The following is a 17,300-nucleotide window of genomic DNA, read 5'->3' on the forward strand; positions in this document are numbered from 1 at the left end:
CTCGTATGGTCGACTTCAAAGGTCATCGCTCCATCAAATATTTCGGACTTCAAGTGTGGAACAGTATCTCGTCAAGAATGTTCACTTTCAAGTCGAAATACAGGCAATCTCTGCTGAATGAGTAGGCAGGCATACTAGTCAGCCCTCAAGATTACTGGACCTCGACCTGACATATCTCTCGCCTTCACAGTCACATGCCACCTCATTTTGTCGCTTGTGCTTTTATGTTATCTTCTTTTACTTTTCATTCAGTGTGCATGCTTCCTTTTTACATCGCCTAGGTCAGGTGGGTGTCTGATTTCGAAGACTCTGCTTCAAGTCGATTCGACACCTTCATATATTTCATTGTATCGCAGTCTCGCGGTATATTGAAATGATCAAAATTGTAGCAATAAATTGAATTGAATGTAGGTCGATGAGCTTGATTGAGCGTTTTGTTCTCCGGCTGGTCGTCGGCCGGGTATTTTGAGCCGAGACATATGAATTTAGCTGTTTTGGCATCCAATGGCCAGCCGCTACATCAACGTGCAGGTTGCTGGTGTAATAATAACCACTCAAACGGGCTCTTTCAGAGGAGGTCAAAGTAGTCAAGAAAGTTACTCAAGTAGAAGTAGCGACGAAAAAATCTACTCAAGTACGAGTAGAAGTAGTTATTCCATAAGCCACCTAAAACTACTTGAAGTAGAAGTAGAATTGACTGACTTTAAATCTACTCAAGTATAAGTAGTTTTGAAAACAGTCTAAATTCGTTGGCATGGACTGTCAAAAGCTGCAAATTGAGCTATGTGGGAGGTGCAGAGAGCTTGATTCGTATTGATGCATCCACCAGGAGGTATCAATTTTTGACAGAATAAGCATTCATTCGCATCATGGTATGCAAATTATAGTATTGATAAGAAAAGGCGATACTAACCCTTTGTTTACTAGAAGACCTCGTTTTAGAGATCATCATGGCATGGCGCCCTATCCCATATTTTAAGGCCTCAAGTTTAGGCGCAGAGCAATACGGAGAAGTTGTATCGGATACGCTGTCAACACTTTGCGCGATTAAAAGGCTATACGTTAATAAAAAATATTGTGGATCGTGAAATATATATTTAGTGTAGCTTTATTGTTGGAAAATAGAGGCATAATTACTACACTTGCTTTTACGCTTCAACATGTATGTTCTGCAGAGAAAAGAACTGAAAGTTAGAACTCAAAGTATGATACTCGGAATTGAAAGTGAAGTACAAATACCACATCCAAAAAGCTGTAAATATATTTCATGTCTCTTGTCCATAAAGCTTCAAAGGTGATCTGCTAAAACAGGCGTAACGTTAAAAAAGCCGGATCTTCCAGATAGCAAGACACGTGGGCTGTTAGACTACAATATGATAGGTAATTGATAGATTGCGAAACGGTAGTTTCAAACGTTATGGTGGGCCATATTTACTGTGATGCGAAGTATTTTATATGGGCGTCAATGCGGTGTGAATGGAACCAAGCAATGCGGTACCTAAATTATATTCACTGATACTTTCGTGAAAACATATTTGTCACTCTAGAACTGCTGTGCGCGAAGCGCAACAAAATTTGTGGGCTTTAATTGACTTAGTGTAATGTTTATGCGTCCGGCTTCTCGAGCGGTAGGTCGTGGGCTCGATCCCCGGCCGGGTCATACCAAAGACTCGAAAATTGGTATCCGCAGCTATCCTGCTAGACGCTCAGCAATCTCGGATAGCATGGAGGAGAAAAAAAACGGGGGCGCAGACTAGATGACCTCATGGGGCCGTATCGCAACTCCGTCGTCAAAGCATCTCGATGGTGCAGGCGAAAAAGAATACCATATCTCTCTCTCTCTTATGAATATCAAATGTTGGTACTCCGTGAAAATAGCCCCGAAATTCCTCAGGATATCTTCCGTATTGAGGAAATAAACTACTTCTACGTGACACACTGAAGATGGCGAAAAGTAAATCACAAAATATTACAAAGTAGAAAAAATCATATCTACTTGAGTAAGTACCAGTAGAGGAAAACTACTTGAGTACTCCCAATAAGTAGAAGTACTTCGTTACTGACCACCTCTGCTTTTGATAACACGCTGGAGAGGAGCTCAGAAACCATTGACACTTAAAAACTAGCCACAGCTGATATGCCCATCGTGCACAATTTCATTTCAGATAAGCCGTCGATTACAAGCTTTGGAACCGGCGGGCTTGCGGCATGTTGCATTAACCGAATCGTTGGTAACCACAACCTAGCCCTTGAACTGTACCATTCCATCATTCGCCACCAAGAATGATACTGGACTATTAGAAAAACGTAACTTTATTCGCACCAATGACTCAATCCAAAATAGCAACAATCATAAATATGTATATTTTCTGCCAATACACGAATCATTGCACATTTCAAAAGTACAAAACAAAGAGTATTCCATTACCCGACCACATGATTTTGTAATCATAAATCTGTCGAACACTTGATGAATAGCTGACCAAAAAAAAGCACTGGCAGTACTCCATAAAATAGCTATGCAATTGCACTAATTAATGCCACAGAGAAGCAAAAAGAGAAGACGCGTATGGCTTTAACCAGCAGATAATGTCAAGTGAAGCACCTGTTCGAGGGTATGAAAACATTCACGGAATATATACATTCGGCAGCTGACCAGCGCTGCCATTCTCGGAAGGTGAAACCGTGATGCTACCGCTGGTGATGAGATATCTGACATCGGTTCTGATTGGCGTAGCCGGCACAGGCGCCACTGCAACATGAACTGCGTTTTTCCAGTAAACAACGGCTCCAATAATAAGAAGTGCCGTTCCGCACACAGAGCCGACTGCAGCAGCCACATACATTCCTACTCCGGTGCTGTTTCTTCCTGTAGCTGTGGGATACAGCAGCTTGATTCTGGTAACCGCTTCGAGCGGACTATCAAAGTCCCTGAAAAGCAAGAAGTCACTAGGGATGGCTGTTGTAAAATGAAAAGATAGATATCTCACATTTCATCGGTGATATATTCATTCCCGCCAAGATTCAATCTCAGGGTTCCATTTGACGAAGATTCCAACATATTTTTGACTATGTCAACACAGCGCTCTTCCATGCTAATTCTCTCACTTGCCATGGTATTATTTGCGCTATACGAGTCAGCATCTACACCCGAGTCAGCAGAAATATTTGACGGTATTTGTAAAATGAAGCCGACAGTGTCATTGCCCTTGTGTCGAACATCAGTTACGCAATCCCTGCAAGATATCGCGAATCATGAAAGTATTCAAAACTTGAACATCAGACCTAATAATTATACTCGCAAATGTCCGTTGCATCCTTGATGACTTCGACGAGACCTACGACCAGGTCGTCTGACACATTTCTCCCTTCTGTCACACCTTCTTGGAGTTGATCGGATAGTCCAGGTATTAGGGTTGTGAAATTCCCGCAAACAAACATATCTATGAATGTTAATGATATGTTTATTGTTTCCTCAACAAGACCGACACAACTAGATATCAAGGTTTGCGTAAAATTGCTATAAACAATAGAAATACCAAGCCAGGGTTGAATGAATAGTTTTCATTCAAAATTCATTAGATTTCTCTCTCGTCGGTTTCCCAATATCAGAGGTGGTCAGTAACGAAGTACTTCTACTTTTTGAAAGTACTCAAGTAGTCTTCCTCTACTTCTGGTACTTACTCAAGTAGATCTGATTTTCTCCACTTCTACTACGTAATATTTTGTGACCTACTTGCTATTTTCAGTTTGTCAAGTAGAAGTAGTTTAATCCCCTAATTGGCTCAATACGAAAGATAGCCTGAGGAATTTCGGGGCTGTTTTCACGGAGTCCCAACATTCAATATTTATAAAAGTCAAGTAAAAGCCCAGAAGTATTGTTGCGCTTCGCGCACAGTAGTTATGCAGTGCCAAATATGTTTTGACGAAAGTATCAGTGAATATAATTTAGGTACCAGATTGCTTGGTTCCGCTCACACCGCATTGTCGCCCTTATCAAATATCTCATTACAGTAAATATGGCCCACCATAACGTTTGAAACTACCGTTTCGCAATCTAGCAATTACCTATCATTTCGTAATCTAGCAGCCCATGACGTGTCCTGCTAATCTGGAAAATCCGGCTTTTTTAACGTTACACCTGTTTTAGCAGATCGCCTTTGAAGCTTTATGGACAAAAGACATGAAATATATTTCCGCTTTTTAGATGTGGTATTTGTATTTCACTTTCAATTCCGAGTATCATACTTTTAGTTCTAATTACTTTCGGTTCTTTTGTCTGCAGAACATACATGTTGAAGGATAAAAAAAAAGTGTAGTAATGCCTCTATTTTCCGAAAATAAAGCTACATTAAATATAACTTTTACGATCCACAATATTTGTTATTAACGTATACTAATCGCGTAACCGATACAACTTCTCCGTATTGCTCTTTGCCTAAACTTGGGCCTTATAACATGAGGTAGGGCGCCATGCCATGATGTTCTCTAAAATGGGGTCTTCTAGTAAACTAAGGGTTGATATAGCATTTCATATCGATACTATAATCTGCATCTCATGATGCGAAAGAATGCTTACTCTGTCGTAAATTGATACCTCCTGGGATGCATCAATACGAATCAAGCCCTCTGCACCTTCCGCGTAGCTCAATTTGCAGCTTTTGACAGTCCATGCGAACGAATTAAGACTGTTTTCAAAACTACTTACTTACTTGAGTAGATTTAAAGTCAGTAAATTATACTTCTACTTCAAGTAGTTTTAGGTGGCTTATGAAAGAAGTAATTCTACTAGTACTTGAGTAGATTTTTTCGTCGCAACTTCTACTTCTACTTGAGTAGCTTTCTTGACTACTTTGACCACCTCTGCCCAATATACAGAGAGCAAGAATATTTGGGCATAGTGGCATAATATAAACTCACTTTTCTATGAATAAGCAGTTAACATAGGCCTACTTAATGGCACCAAAGCTATAACATAGAACTAATTCGCAGTTATAATACCTCGGTCAACTTCTGTAGGCTCTGTCTCGGTAGAATCCGGGTCAGTAATTTTGTGCGACACATTCCTGCGTATAATCGCTGCCGGCGGACATACAATTCCACCTGTAAACCAACGAAACCTTAACGGTACTATCGCTTTATCGATATTCAGTAAGATACCTCTGTAGCCATCGAAGACAATATACTCATGATCAGAACATATTTTCCATTCTGATCCATCCACCCGAACCTCATACGTCTCGTTGTCACTGCATCTGTGTTCATAGCATCCACCTTGTAACTTCCCCGACGTGCTTACCTGGGAATCAAACAATGACCTAGTTGAGAAACACAGATTACAAAGAACACAAATGTCACACTACCGTGGAATTGATCCGGTGAAGATCAGATTCAAAACAGCGACTGTCGGCCGAGAAAATTTCACCGCCCAGCTCCTCATTTTCTTTCCTAAGTGCATCCGATATGTAATGTTTCGAAAATTGAAATCACCGTGACATCGTTACCTGTTCTCCGCTTTCAAGCATTCCATACCAGGAGTTGTCTTGTAGATCATGCAACCGTCGAGATACTTGTCAGTCTTACAAACGGCTTTATCCAGATGGAGGTAGTGACACCCACTGCAAATTAACAGAAACATTGACGCCCACGCTAAAAAAACTTTTTTCGTGTCAACCTGGCAGAGTTGTCGGTACAGAAGTACTCGGACGACTCATTCGGGCAGGCTTTCTTCGACAGAAACTCGCAGCCCGCGCCCTTGCCCCAAGCGAGATCTTCCGCGTAATCATAATTGACGTGATACCATCCCATGTCTTCGAACGCGGCGAGAGTAATTCTATCGAGCACAGTCAAATGAGGCTAAAATTCAGGAAGGTAAATTACAAAGTGCCAGGAGAAGAGGTGGTTCGTGGTGCAGAACCTGAAGATTGCTTTTATCACAACTATCATTGCAAGAATATATGTATATTTGATCTCAAGACTTTTTGCGTATTGGAATGAACAATTATGCAGTTGACCAATTCCAGTTTTACGTAAACAAATAAAATTTCTGTAAAACTTACAGATCTAAAATTAGTTACGGTAGCAAATAGTTTGTTTTGTGTGCGTCATCTGCCGTTTTCATCTTTTCCATTGCTATTATCATACAGAATACTCCAATGCTTTGTTACAATGAAAATTCCATTGTTCGTAATTCTGATTACCAAATTGGTTAATCCTTTTGAACCTGTTTCAATGTCATTAGTGTGCCGATAAGTCTCGATAAGAAAATAAATGTATTCACGCAATGGATGTTGTGATGAAAGCAATGTTCCAAGAAAATATTGAATATTGAAAAAACTAACCCGGCTGATTGTCGGTGCCATTAGGGATCCTTGCATAAACCGGCCCTCCCAGTGCGAAGATGTGGTGACGGGTCTCTGTAGGACAATATGTATTGATTACACTTCAGGAGAATTGAAAAGCAAGCTGGGCTGCAAGTGTCTTGTGACGTCATGTCACATAACAATTAGCGATTCATCCGTGGCTATAAAGACAACGGGACAAGTCGCAAGTCGGAACACTTGTAACATGTATGAGACATATAATGAAGAAAGTTAGCGCTGCAGTATTCCACAAGGCATACGATGTCAAACTATTGAGCAGTGGTTTCTAACCCAACGTGCCCATTTAGTGTTTACTCTTTCCCATGCGCAGGCCGATGCCTAAAAGGAGAAATTTTAAATGATCCTTCTACCTGAAGTCTATGCTTCTGACTTCTAGCACCATTTTTGGATTTTCTAAAATCTTTTAATGGTATCATTTACATTGTTCGCCGTCACAAATTATGTTGACAAATCGAGTTGGGGAAGGGCTACTGTTAAGATGGCAAATCCTGGAATTAAGAAGTGCAAACAGGACAACAAATCATTCAAACCATCATGCATTGGTCGACGCGTTAATCACAAAATAGAAATAGAAAATTGGAATTACAGATCATAAGTACGTGAGAATCATAGCCATGCAAAGACACACACGTCTCATACTTGACAATGAGCGGACAACTGAAAAAGTAGTGTGTCAGAAAGATGGGAGCAAGATTGCAATCATTGTCAACTCTTTGTCCTCGATATTTCTCGAGTATTTGGTCAAGACAAGTTAATATGTGCATTAAAAATGATGGATAATGCTGTGAAAGGTATCCTTGATACAAAATGTGGTATCCGTGTATATTATAAAATATATCTGTCATAATCAGATATACATTTATGATTCGGTAATTTGAGCAGAGAATCAATTATCCGGCCTAAAGAAATTAACTTCTGGAGAAATAGTATAATGGTGGTGTTAGCAACCAACAGAAGAGTTAAAATCACTCAAGCACATTATCAGGATCACATCACAGATCAATCACATTCAACGCAATTTCACACTAACGAGTTGAACGATTTCACCTGAGGCTGGAAAAATTCCCTCGGCTCGCGTCCCAGAATTCATACCTAGTAGCAAGGACCAAAGAAATTGCAGTTTTACGAATAGCCTACCAGATTATAACATCTTAATCGAGTACTGCTGCGAATTGTCGGGCTTGCACGTAAAAATTATACGTGCAACATCAGCGGCTTTTTACTTGGTATTAACTCTATACTGCAACTTGGCAACTTGGGGTACTTGATGAAACGAGATCTGGATACAGTCCGAAACAAGGAAAGTTACATTGTCAAATTTTGGCAACATAGGAGTATATAACCAATGATATTGGCAGTTATGAGTTAATTTCCTCAGAACTATTCAGTAGGCCTACATCTGTACACTGTTCACAGTTCACTCAATTCTAGACAATTACTGCCTCCTTCGACTTGTTGTTACGAAAAGACTGGTTTAATACTTCACAACCAATCCATTCTCTGTGCACGATACATAATAAATCAAAGTACATTGTATGAAAGAAATCCAGCTTACCACAACATGATTTTCCAAGGGACAACCATTGACTGTCGGGCAGCCAAAGTGATCTCTAGTCTCCTTTATCACCGCTGGCGTTAAGATGTTTTTCACTCCGTCGATGACTCCGACAGAATTTTTTCTTCTCCCACAAATCCATTGTATAACCGTTTTATTCGCCGCCTTCAAATTTAAAACAATAGTTTGAAGTATCTCAGCGAAGGAAGGTCGGACTGTCACCTCTAGATTGTTGATCTTCATTTCGCAACTTTGGAACTTGTCAAAAAGGTCTTTGGAGAAGCCCAAAACGTGAAGTATCTCGTGAAGCGATGTCTTGAAAGATACGATATATCAATCAATTTCACCAAAAAGTGCCCGGAAACGCATGGCATAAAATTGCTATAACAAGTCGAGTCTCACATCATAAATAGATTGAAAGCAAAGTTGAACTGTTACAGGTCGAACATACGACATTCGGAACTTCAACAGAATAATAGGCAACAAAAATATGCAAAATAACGAAGGAATTAAATACGATCAAAATAACAAGAGATGAATAGGACAGGAATAAATGTACAATGTTGATCACAAGCTGCTGGTAGACTGCAAAGCAGTTTCGGCAGAACGCTAGGCGTAGGCCTTAGAGCCCTGCATGCTGAAACCCAGGCGAAAACCGGCAACTTAGCCCCTGAAACTAGGGAGCGAGCTGGCATGGATAACCAGGTAGGCGATGCACAGATTTTACAGATTTAGCGAGTGCGCTCTGAGGTTGCGACTATTTTTCCAGTCATTCGGTCAAAACCTTACCGTGAAGGTAGAGAGCAAGAGGGAATCCAAACAAGTGTGAATACTGAATACCCCAGGCATAAACCAAATAAATGTATTCAAGATCCGAAGTACAAACTGTCCAATGAATCAATTGTAAGGCCGCAGGTAGAAAGACAACACTAGACAGACGAATGCTTATTCAAGCAATGGCTAAAGTTCCACTTGACAGGTTACAAAACTTGAAACAATTTGAAGAGGTGGTATTGGCATAGCCTCAACATTGTGATCGTAATAACAAACTTCAGGATCTCCAGTTCAATACATTGACCTTTGTGCACAAATTAGGTCGATTTAAATTATTTGACAAAGTTTATACATATCTCACCATGTATGTGATGTCTTCGTTGTACAATGGATCTTTCAAATACTTTGGGCAGTAGTTTATAAGTCCAGCGATGGGTCGGTGGTACTGATCCACTTGGCAATATGTTGCATAAGCTATCAAACCCTTGACGACATTCAGAAATCTTAATTATGATCACGTCTGCTACGATGCTACACAGTAACACCCACATTTTGTTTGCAAAGAATAGTGTTCTTGGCGTGCACGTATAAAACCATGTCCGCATCTAAAATGCCTGCTCCATCTTTATACAACCATTGAGTGGGAACTGGAGTATTATTTCCGTAAATGGGATATCCACGAAGATGAGCGTCTGGGATCTAAAAGATTACATGTCAAATCCCAGAAGTACTAGTGGCACACCTGAGAATAAATATGTGGTGCCACACTAGTGTGACACCTACCACAGCACACAGTTCGGGAATCACTGGTCAAGAATCTATATATATATGACCGATATCACGATATGGTGTAGGTATTGTACGGTATTTCTAAAACGATTTTAATAATTATTTCTGCAGTACTTCTATGCCGCAAAGATATCGTATCTGAATATATCAAACAATCTAGGTCTAAAATATTGAATAAACTTCATCGTAATATGGGACATACCTTAAAATCATCAATACAGGTTTCTCCCGAGTAATCTGGGTCGGCTGCGGCACATCTGAAAATTTATTACTTAATTACATACCAGAATTGTATATAGCTCACGATACTGACGACATAGAAGCAATATAATCGAACATTCGCATATAGCAGACATAATAAAAAATATGCAAGAGAAAACTTCGTGAGTGCTAAAGACAAAGCTAAAAACAAATGAAAATGATCAAAGAAATCAAGTTGAACAAGAAAATGCGATGACGGAAATGATAAAATGATAGCAGGCAACATGCAATAAGAAGAAACAACAATTGATCAAACACAGCATTCATATGAATTGAAACTGGTAGATACAATGAGCTACTATCACTACAAGTAGTTGCATAAAATGAACTGTTTCAGAATTTGTGTGATGCCGATATACTCACAAGCAGTTTGAAATTACCTGGATAGTATTGTATACAATGTCTGAAAATTCAAGGGATGTAAAACAGTTACACAGAATTACATGTGCGGCTGCATCCATCTCAACACCACACTGTACAGATTGTAGCCTATTAGCCCATAACTCGAGCCGTGGAGTATATACTTTCCTGTTCAGAAGTAGTACTTTTACAAACATAATATTCGTTGACTAAACTCTAAATGCAAATCACCTCTTAGGTCTTAATCTTGTTGACGGTCGTTGATCAGTCCAGAAATTGTTACATATTCGTTCAGGAGTTCTGTTGAATCTCAAACGGTCTCTGACTGGAATCACTGAAAAATCAACATGGCAATCATACCATTGATACAAAGTGGGAGCACCGGTTATATGACAAATATAACTTCAATAAGTATTATTAATATATATGATAGGCAACGCCGCTTCCTACATAGCCTGCATTGTTGTGATGGGCTTTCATCAGTTTAGTGGTCTTCGTTCGTCCACTAATACCCGATCAGCGAATTGGCGTGATATCTTACACATTAGCTTCACTCTTCAGTACCATATTTCATCACAGTACCAGAATTTTTCACCAGGGTTAGCTTTGGTTTTGGTATTCATCAATATAATCTATCACAATGGGTTGCACAAAGACTAACCAACGTTGGGACGTGATTAGATTTTGTGTTACTCTCGGGGACGATACAACACACCAATATAACAAAATATATGGTGAAATAAACAGGGGCAAAACAAATAGTAGTATCTATGAACATGTCGTGCACTTCAAATCAAGTTAAGAGACACTTCTGTGTTTATTTATGATTTGTTGACAAAACACGACTGGCATAAGCATGTCAAGTGCGGTGGGAAGAATATGAGAAAAAATTTATTCCATATTACACACATTTCATTCTAGTGACAATGACAAACTATGACAATCATAACATCTATTGTAGGCCACGACTCAGTATGATAGCATATATCAACAACCCATCGGTAATCAATCGTAGAATCAGTCTAGGCTGACATTTTCATGTCAATAACAGAATTGATAAATTAAGCGTTAAAGGTCTTTCAATTAATTCTATCAAACTACATTTTTAATGGCCAAAGCATAGCACAATCCACAACACTGGTCACTCAATTGAAAAAATGAAATCGGGTGGAAATGTTTTCAGGGGTTTCAAGGTTGCTGAATATGAATTAGTTTTGGCAGATTGATTCTAGTTTCGAAGATACGTATACCCCTAGATAAGCCCAATTACTGTGTTCCCCCCTAAATATTTCATCCAGAGTGGGAAATAAAAAATAGCTCTTTTGACTTTTATACTGCGTATAAATATATAATTGACTATGAAGAACCCTCTTGGGATCGTCAGTTATTCAATCGATCTGAACTTAACCTGGAGCGATACATTTATTTGTCAAAAGAGCAGTCTGTCAAGCCTAAAAATTGTAGTTTTGCACAACAGAAATATATTTGCCCCTGTACCAATTGGTCATTCTACCTAGATGAAAGAGGATTATGAAGACGTATTAAATTTGTTCTTGAAAACATCAACTACAATACTCATATGCGGCTCATTTCTGTTGACAATTAATGGCCCATTTTCTGCGGAGTCAATCAGTGGAAATACTAAGTATCCTTGTTTTCTATGTTTATGGGACAACAGGGCAAGAATCCAGTGTTCGCGCATGAAACACTGGTCAGAATGAATCAGTCTTCAAGTTGTAACAGCCTTGTAATCAAGGAGCATTTGATACCAGGGTTGTAATGACTCGAGTAATGACTCGACTAGAGTCCGAATCGAGCCACGAGTTACTGATGACTCGACTTGACTCGAGTCATTTTCGTATTTTGAGAAATCGACTCTAGTCAATTTGCATATCGACTCGACTTGTACTCGAGTCCTTGCGCATGACTCGAATCAAGTCATATGACTCGAGACTCAGACGGCCAAGACCGACATTTCATTGTAATTTCGAAGAATAGTAACGTATCCACACCATTGGGATTTTGTCTGTTGGTACTCGTACTTGAAAATGCGACCAGAAACTGCTAAAAGAGAGGAAAATTAGTATATTATAAATGCTACCACCAAACAGAGTTATAAAAGTGGTTTTAACAATACTTTAACTGGAAACCGAGTAGTTATCATCACAATGACTTGGACTCGGGTCATAATATCATGACTCGGACTCGACCCGCTGACTTGGACTCGGACTTGACTCGGTGGTGAATTCAAAATGACTCGAGTCAAAACCATAAAAGTGAGATTGACTTCTGACTCGGAGCCTTGTGACTGTTTGATACCAAGGGATATTATTGTGTTTTCTCCAGTGCGCATCAAATTAGGGTGAATGAAGTAGTTTGTCAAAGTACTCAAATAATAGAAATGCTTCTACTCTTCAAGTAAATCTGTAGATAATTCCGGGGACTCTCAAACGAGCAGCTTGAAGCTGACGTCTTTGATGGACCCCAGATTTAAATGAAGATGAAAGATTCTAATTACATATGAACAGAAATGCTGCTTGGAACTCCTTCATTTGGGGAAAATAACTAAATGGCTTTCAATCGTAAATCGTAAATGAAACAATTTTATTTTAAGTATCAAATTATTATTATTGGATTACAAGTGAAACTGGTTGAATTGATGCAACGCTATTTGAGTATTTCTTGTATATCAAATTGGGGTTTATTTGCATGGCACATAATATCCGTTAAAGTCTTCAACTAGGATAAATCTAATACCTTTAAAACATAGTGACATGGCTGTATTATGATTTAAAACCGTCTTCAGCCTGTGCGTTGAGTGTACAAACACCAATTAGATTGAATTTCTCAAATTTATAACGTGACTGAGCTTTTTTATATAAATAGGCTACTCCATACGGCGGGAATATGAGAATTTAGTCAAAATATCTTCACAGGTTATCTACAAAAAGTAGGCTTACTTCTTGGTGGGTTGGCTGTTGCAAACTGTATAGCCTACCTCAAAAATCTACCAAATGACGAAAGTATAGCAATCAAAATTGATCAATATAGCATATAGAATAAAATATGTAGTGGTTTAAGAAGTACCTAATTGCTTGCTAATGGCCAGCAAAACAACTTAGAAAATTGCTAAAATAAATTGGGTCACTCAAACTAAAGTATCAAAATATGAAAAATAGCTTCGAAGTACATTGCTAGTTGCTGCGCATCCATCTTATCCACTTGTGCATTGCTCATAAGCGAGTTGAAAGCATACCTGATAATATATTGTGAATTTTCTTCACAGCTTGATGCACACTTTTATTCAATCTTTTGAAGAATTCGCTGGTCATCTTGAAACTGATGTACTCATTTTGTATGAATATTTTAATTCTGATAGGTTTCAATAGTTCTTTATGATGCTGCTTTGCATTAGGCCTTTTCCTTCGTGCCTGAGCACTGAGGTTCTTTTGACGACCTGGGATGTTGACCTGTTGCGAATCAGATGCTGAGCTCTCTGCTGGTGAATTTTGATCACTTTTGGCGCTCTTTGCTTCGGTTGATCTTTTAGAACGATGAACTGTTTTCGGTACTTCAACGCCGGCAGACTTCTGACTGGTAGACTGGGACTTGACAGTATTTTCCGGCACGACTCTATCGATCGTCTTTCTGAAGTTGTAAAACTGAGGACTTATTCCTCTTGTCGGTTTGATTGAATCGTGAACACAATTTCGATGACATGACGTATGCAGTATCAATCCCATTACTTGAATAACAACAAACTTTCCGATGGCACCACGAACAATCATTGGTCTGTTATGCGAGGAAATATAGGAACCAGCATAGCACTCGCAATCGATATTAGCACCAAGCCTGAAAAATATAATGAAGATTTTGGTATATATCTAATAACAGATCAATATTAAATAGGGATACTGATAATTGTTCTCTATAGATGGGGCCGGGGCAAGGCACACAGCATTTTATTATTTAGTTTGGCGGACTTGATAAAATTCTGATCAGTTTGATTGTTCTCACATCGGGTAATTGTTTCAAAAAATGGGATACAGAATCTTTTATTTAGTGATGTGACATTTATTTGGTGATATCCGTTTGGAATCGGTGTCCTGTGCTCACTCTATATTTCATTTTTTAATTATTTTTTATTAAATTACTTTAACTTGGAAAATCATCGCTGCTCACCTGATATATCAGGCAAAAAGGCCAGCGATTCCAATCAGGATTCCTATAAAAATAGCCAAATCGTGATAGTGGGGGAAGCGGGGGTTCTCTCAGAGAGAAGACATAAGATGGATATCAATGAAATTTCGTACGAATAGAATTCTAGTATTTGTAGACCTCTTGCTGGTGTCAGAGGTTCAATTCATAAAAAAACGGGGATCGACGTTAAGTTTTAACGATGTCATTAAGTAAACTTTCACTTTCCGTTTCTGATACGTCCTTTTCCTTCTAGGCTGTATGTTCGTGCCGAAATCCATACCAAACTAACACCATCACCATGCAACCAGGGTGAAGTTAGCCCTCAACGATTTTGCCCTCAAAGTAAAAATTACCAACTAATATACCAACGACAGCATGAATCCAATGGATCACCATTTTTGAAATATCGACCATGATCGGTAAATTTCAAACGCCACAGTTAGTATTTTCATGATATCAAACCAAAGCATTGGCCTACAGCAAACCAAGAATGATAATATTTTAAGGGTTGATTATGGTAATTAAACCTTGACATAACCTAATATATTTCGCTTGACGTAGCAAACACGATGTGCATATCCCTATGGTTACTGATGCCACCACAAATTAACATGATCGCTCTACAGTGGAAGAAATAAAGGGCGTCGAATCTTGAAATCATAACGAATAAAACTGATACCTAGCACACTAATCACACACCAAGTCGTGACTTCCGACAACAACCTAATAGGGCCAAGATCCGAGGATGAAGATTCTCTGTTAAGACTAAGTAACATGATCGCTCTACAGTGGTAAAAATAAAGAGCATCGAATCTTGAAATCAGAACGAATAAAACTATTACCTAGCACACTAATCACACGCCGAGTCTCGACTTCTGACAGCAACCTAATAGGGACAAGATCCGAGGATGAAGATTCTCTGTTAAGACTAAGTAACATGATCGTTCTTCAGTGGTAAAAATAAAGAGCGTCGAATATTGAAATCAAAAGGAATAAAACTGATACCTAGCACACTAATCACACGCCGAGTCTCGACTTCTGACAGCAACCTAATAGGGACAAGATCCGAGGATGAAGATTCTCTGTTGAGACTAAGTAACATGATCGTTCTTCAGTGGTAAAAATAAAGAGCGTCGAATATTGAAATCAAAAGGAATAAAACTATTACCTAGCACACTAATCACACGCCGAGTCTTGACTTCTGACAGCAACCTAATAGGGCCAAGATCCGAGGATGAAGATTCTCTGTTTACACAAATTAACATGATCGCTCTACAGTGGAAAAAATAAAGAGCGCCGAATCTTGAATTCAGAACGAATAAAACTATTACCTAGCACACTAATCACACACCGAGTCTTGACTTCTGACAGCAACCTAATAGGGCCAAGATCCGAGGATGAAGATTCTCTGTTAAGACTAAGTAACATGATCGTTCTTCAGTGGTAAAAATAAAGAGCGTCGAATATTGAAATCAAAAGGAATAAAACTATTACCTAGCACACTAATCACACGCCGAGTCTCGACTTCTGACAGCAACCTAATAGGGACAAGATCCGAGGATGAAGATTCTCTGTTAAGACTAAGTAACATGATCGTTCTACAGTGGAAGAAATAAAGAGCGTCGAATCTTGAATTCAGAACGAATAAAACTATTACCTAGCACACTAATCACACGCCGAGTCTCGACTTCTGACAGCAACCTAATAGGGACAAGATCCGAGGATGAAGATTCTCTGTTAAGACTAAGTAACATGATCGTTCTACAGTGGAAGAAATAAAGAGCGTCGAATCTTGAATTCAGAGCGAATAAAACTATTACCTAGCACACTAATCACACACCGAGTCTCGACTTCTGACAGCTACCTAATAGGGCCAAGATCCGAGGATGAAGATTCTCTGTTAAGACTAAGTAACATGATCGTTCTTCAGTGGTAAAAATAAAGAGCGTCGAATCTTGAAATCAGAACGAATAAAACTATTACCTAGCACACTAATCACACGCCGAGTCTCGACTTCTGACAGCAACCTAATAGGGACAAGATCCGAGGATGAAGATTCTCTGTTAAGACTAAGTAACATGATCGTTCTACAGTGGAAGAAATAAAGAGCGTCGAATATTGAAATCAAAAGGAATAAAACTGATACCTAGCACACTAATCACACACCGAGTCTCGACTTCTGACAGCTACCTAATAGGGACAAGATCCGAGGATGAAGATTCTCTGTTAAGACTAAGTAACATGATCGTTCTACAGTGGAAGAAATAAAGAGCGTCGAATATTGAAATCAAAATGAATAAAACTGATACCTAGCACACTAATCACACACCGAGTCTCGACTTCTGACAGCTACCTAATAGGGCCAAGATCCGAGGATGAAGATTCTCTGTTAAGACTAAGTAACATGATCGTTCTTCAGTGGTAAAAATAAAGAGCGTCGAATATTGAAATCAAAAGGAATAAAACTGATACCTAGCACACTAATCACACGCCGAGTCTCGACTTCTGACAGCAACCTAATAGGGACAAGATCCGAGGATGAAGATTCTCTGTTAAGACTAAGTAACATGATCGTTCTTCAGTGGTAAAAATAAAGAGCGTCGAATATTGAAATCAAAAGGAATAAAACTATTACCTAGCACACTAATCACACGCCGAGTCTTGACTTCTGACAGCAACCTAATAGGGACAAGATCCGAGGATGAAGATTCTCTGTTAAGACTAAGTAACATGATCGTTCTTCAGTGGTAAAAATAAAGAGCGTCGAATCTTGAAATCAGAACGAATAAAACTATTACCTAGCACACTAATCACACGCCGAGTCTCGACTTCTGACAGCAACCTAATAGGGACAAGATCCGAGGATGAAGATTCTCTGTTAAGACTAAGTAACATGATCGTTCTTCAGTGGTAAAAATAAAGAGCGTCGAATCTTGAAATCAGAACGAATAAAACTATTACCTAGCACACTAATCACA

General features: G+C 39.1%; 1 protein-coding gene across 2 annotated transcripts; it reads right to left on the reverse strand.

Moving 5' to 3' along the window:
- Window positions 1-2,295: 2,295 nt before the first annotated feature.
- LOC145450364 (ciliated left-right organizer metallopeptidase-like) lies at window positions 2,296-14,086 on the reverse strand. 2 transcript variants are annotated; one of them, XM_080328875.1, is made up of 16 exons: window positions 13,379-14,079; window positions 10,354-10,456; window positions 9,704-9,758; window positions 9,262-9,411; window positions 9,074-9,196; window positions 8,161-8,253; window positions 7,939-8,103; window positions 6,342-6,416; window positions 5,675-5,856; window positions 5,505-5,618; window positions 5,364-5,448; window positions 5,161-5,299; window positions 5,002-5,103; window positions 3,299-3,443; window positions 2,991-3,236; window positions 2,296-2,931 (listed from the first exon to the last, which is right to left on the reverse strand). In XM_080328875.1, the coding sequence occupies exons 1-16, from the start codon at window positions 13,908-13,910 to the stop codon at window positions 2,628-2,630; spliced, it is 2,613 nt and encodes an 870-aa protein (XP_080185001.1). In that variant the 5' UTR covers window positions 13,911-14,079; the 3' UTR covers window positions 2,296-2,627. The 2 variants fall into 2 exon arrangements, with proteins under 2 accessions (XP_080185001.1, XP_080185000.1); XM_080328874.1 differs by having other exon boundaries at window positions 7,939-8,253; window positions 13,379-14,086.
- Window positions 14,087-17,300: the final 3,214 nt, after the last annotated feature.

The sequence above is a fragment of the Botryllus schlosseri genome, chromosome 11, assembly GCF_051294905.1.
Source record: "Botryllus schlosseri isolate E-star chromosome 11, Bs_hap1, whole genome shotgun sequence".
Classification (NCBI taxonomy): Eukaryota; Metazoa; Chordata; class Ascidiacea; order Stolidobranchia; family Styelidae; genus Botryllus; species Botryllus schlosseri.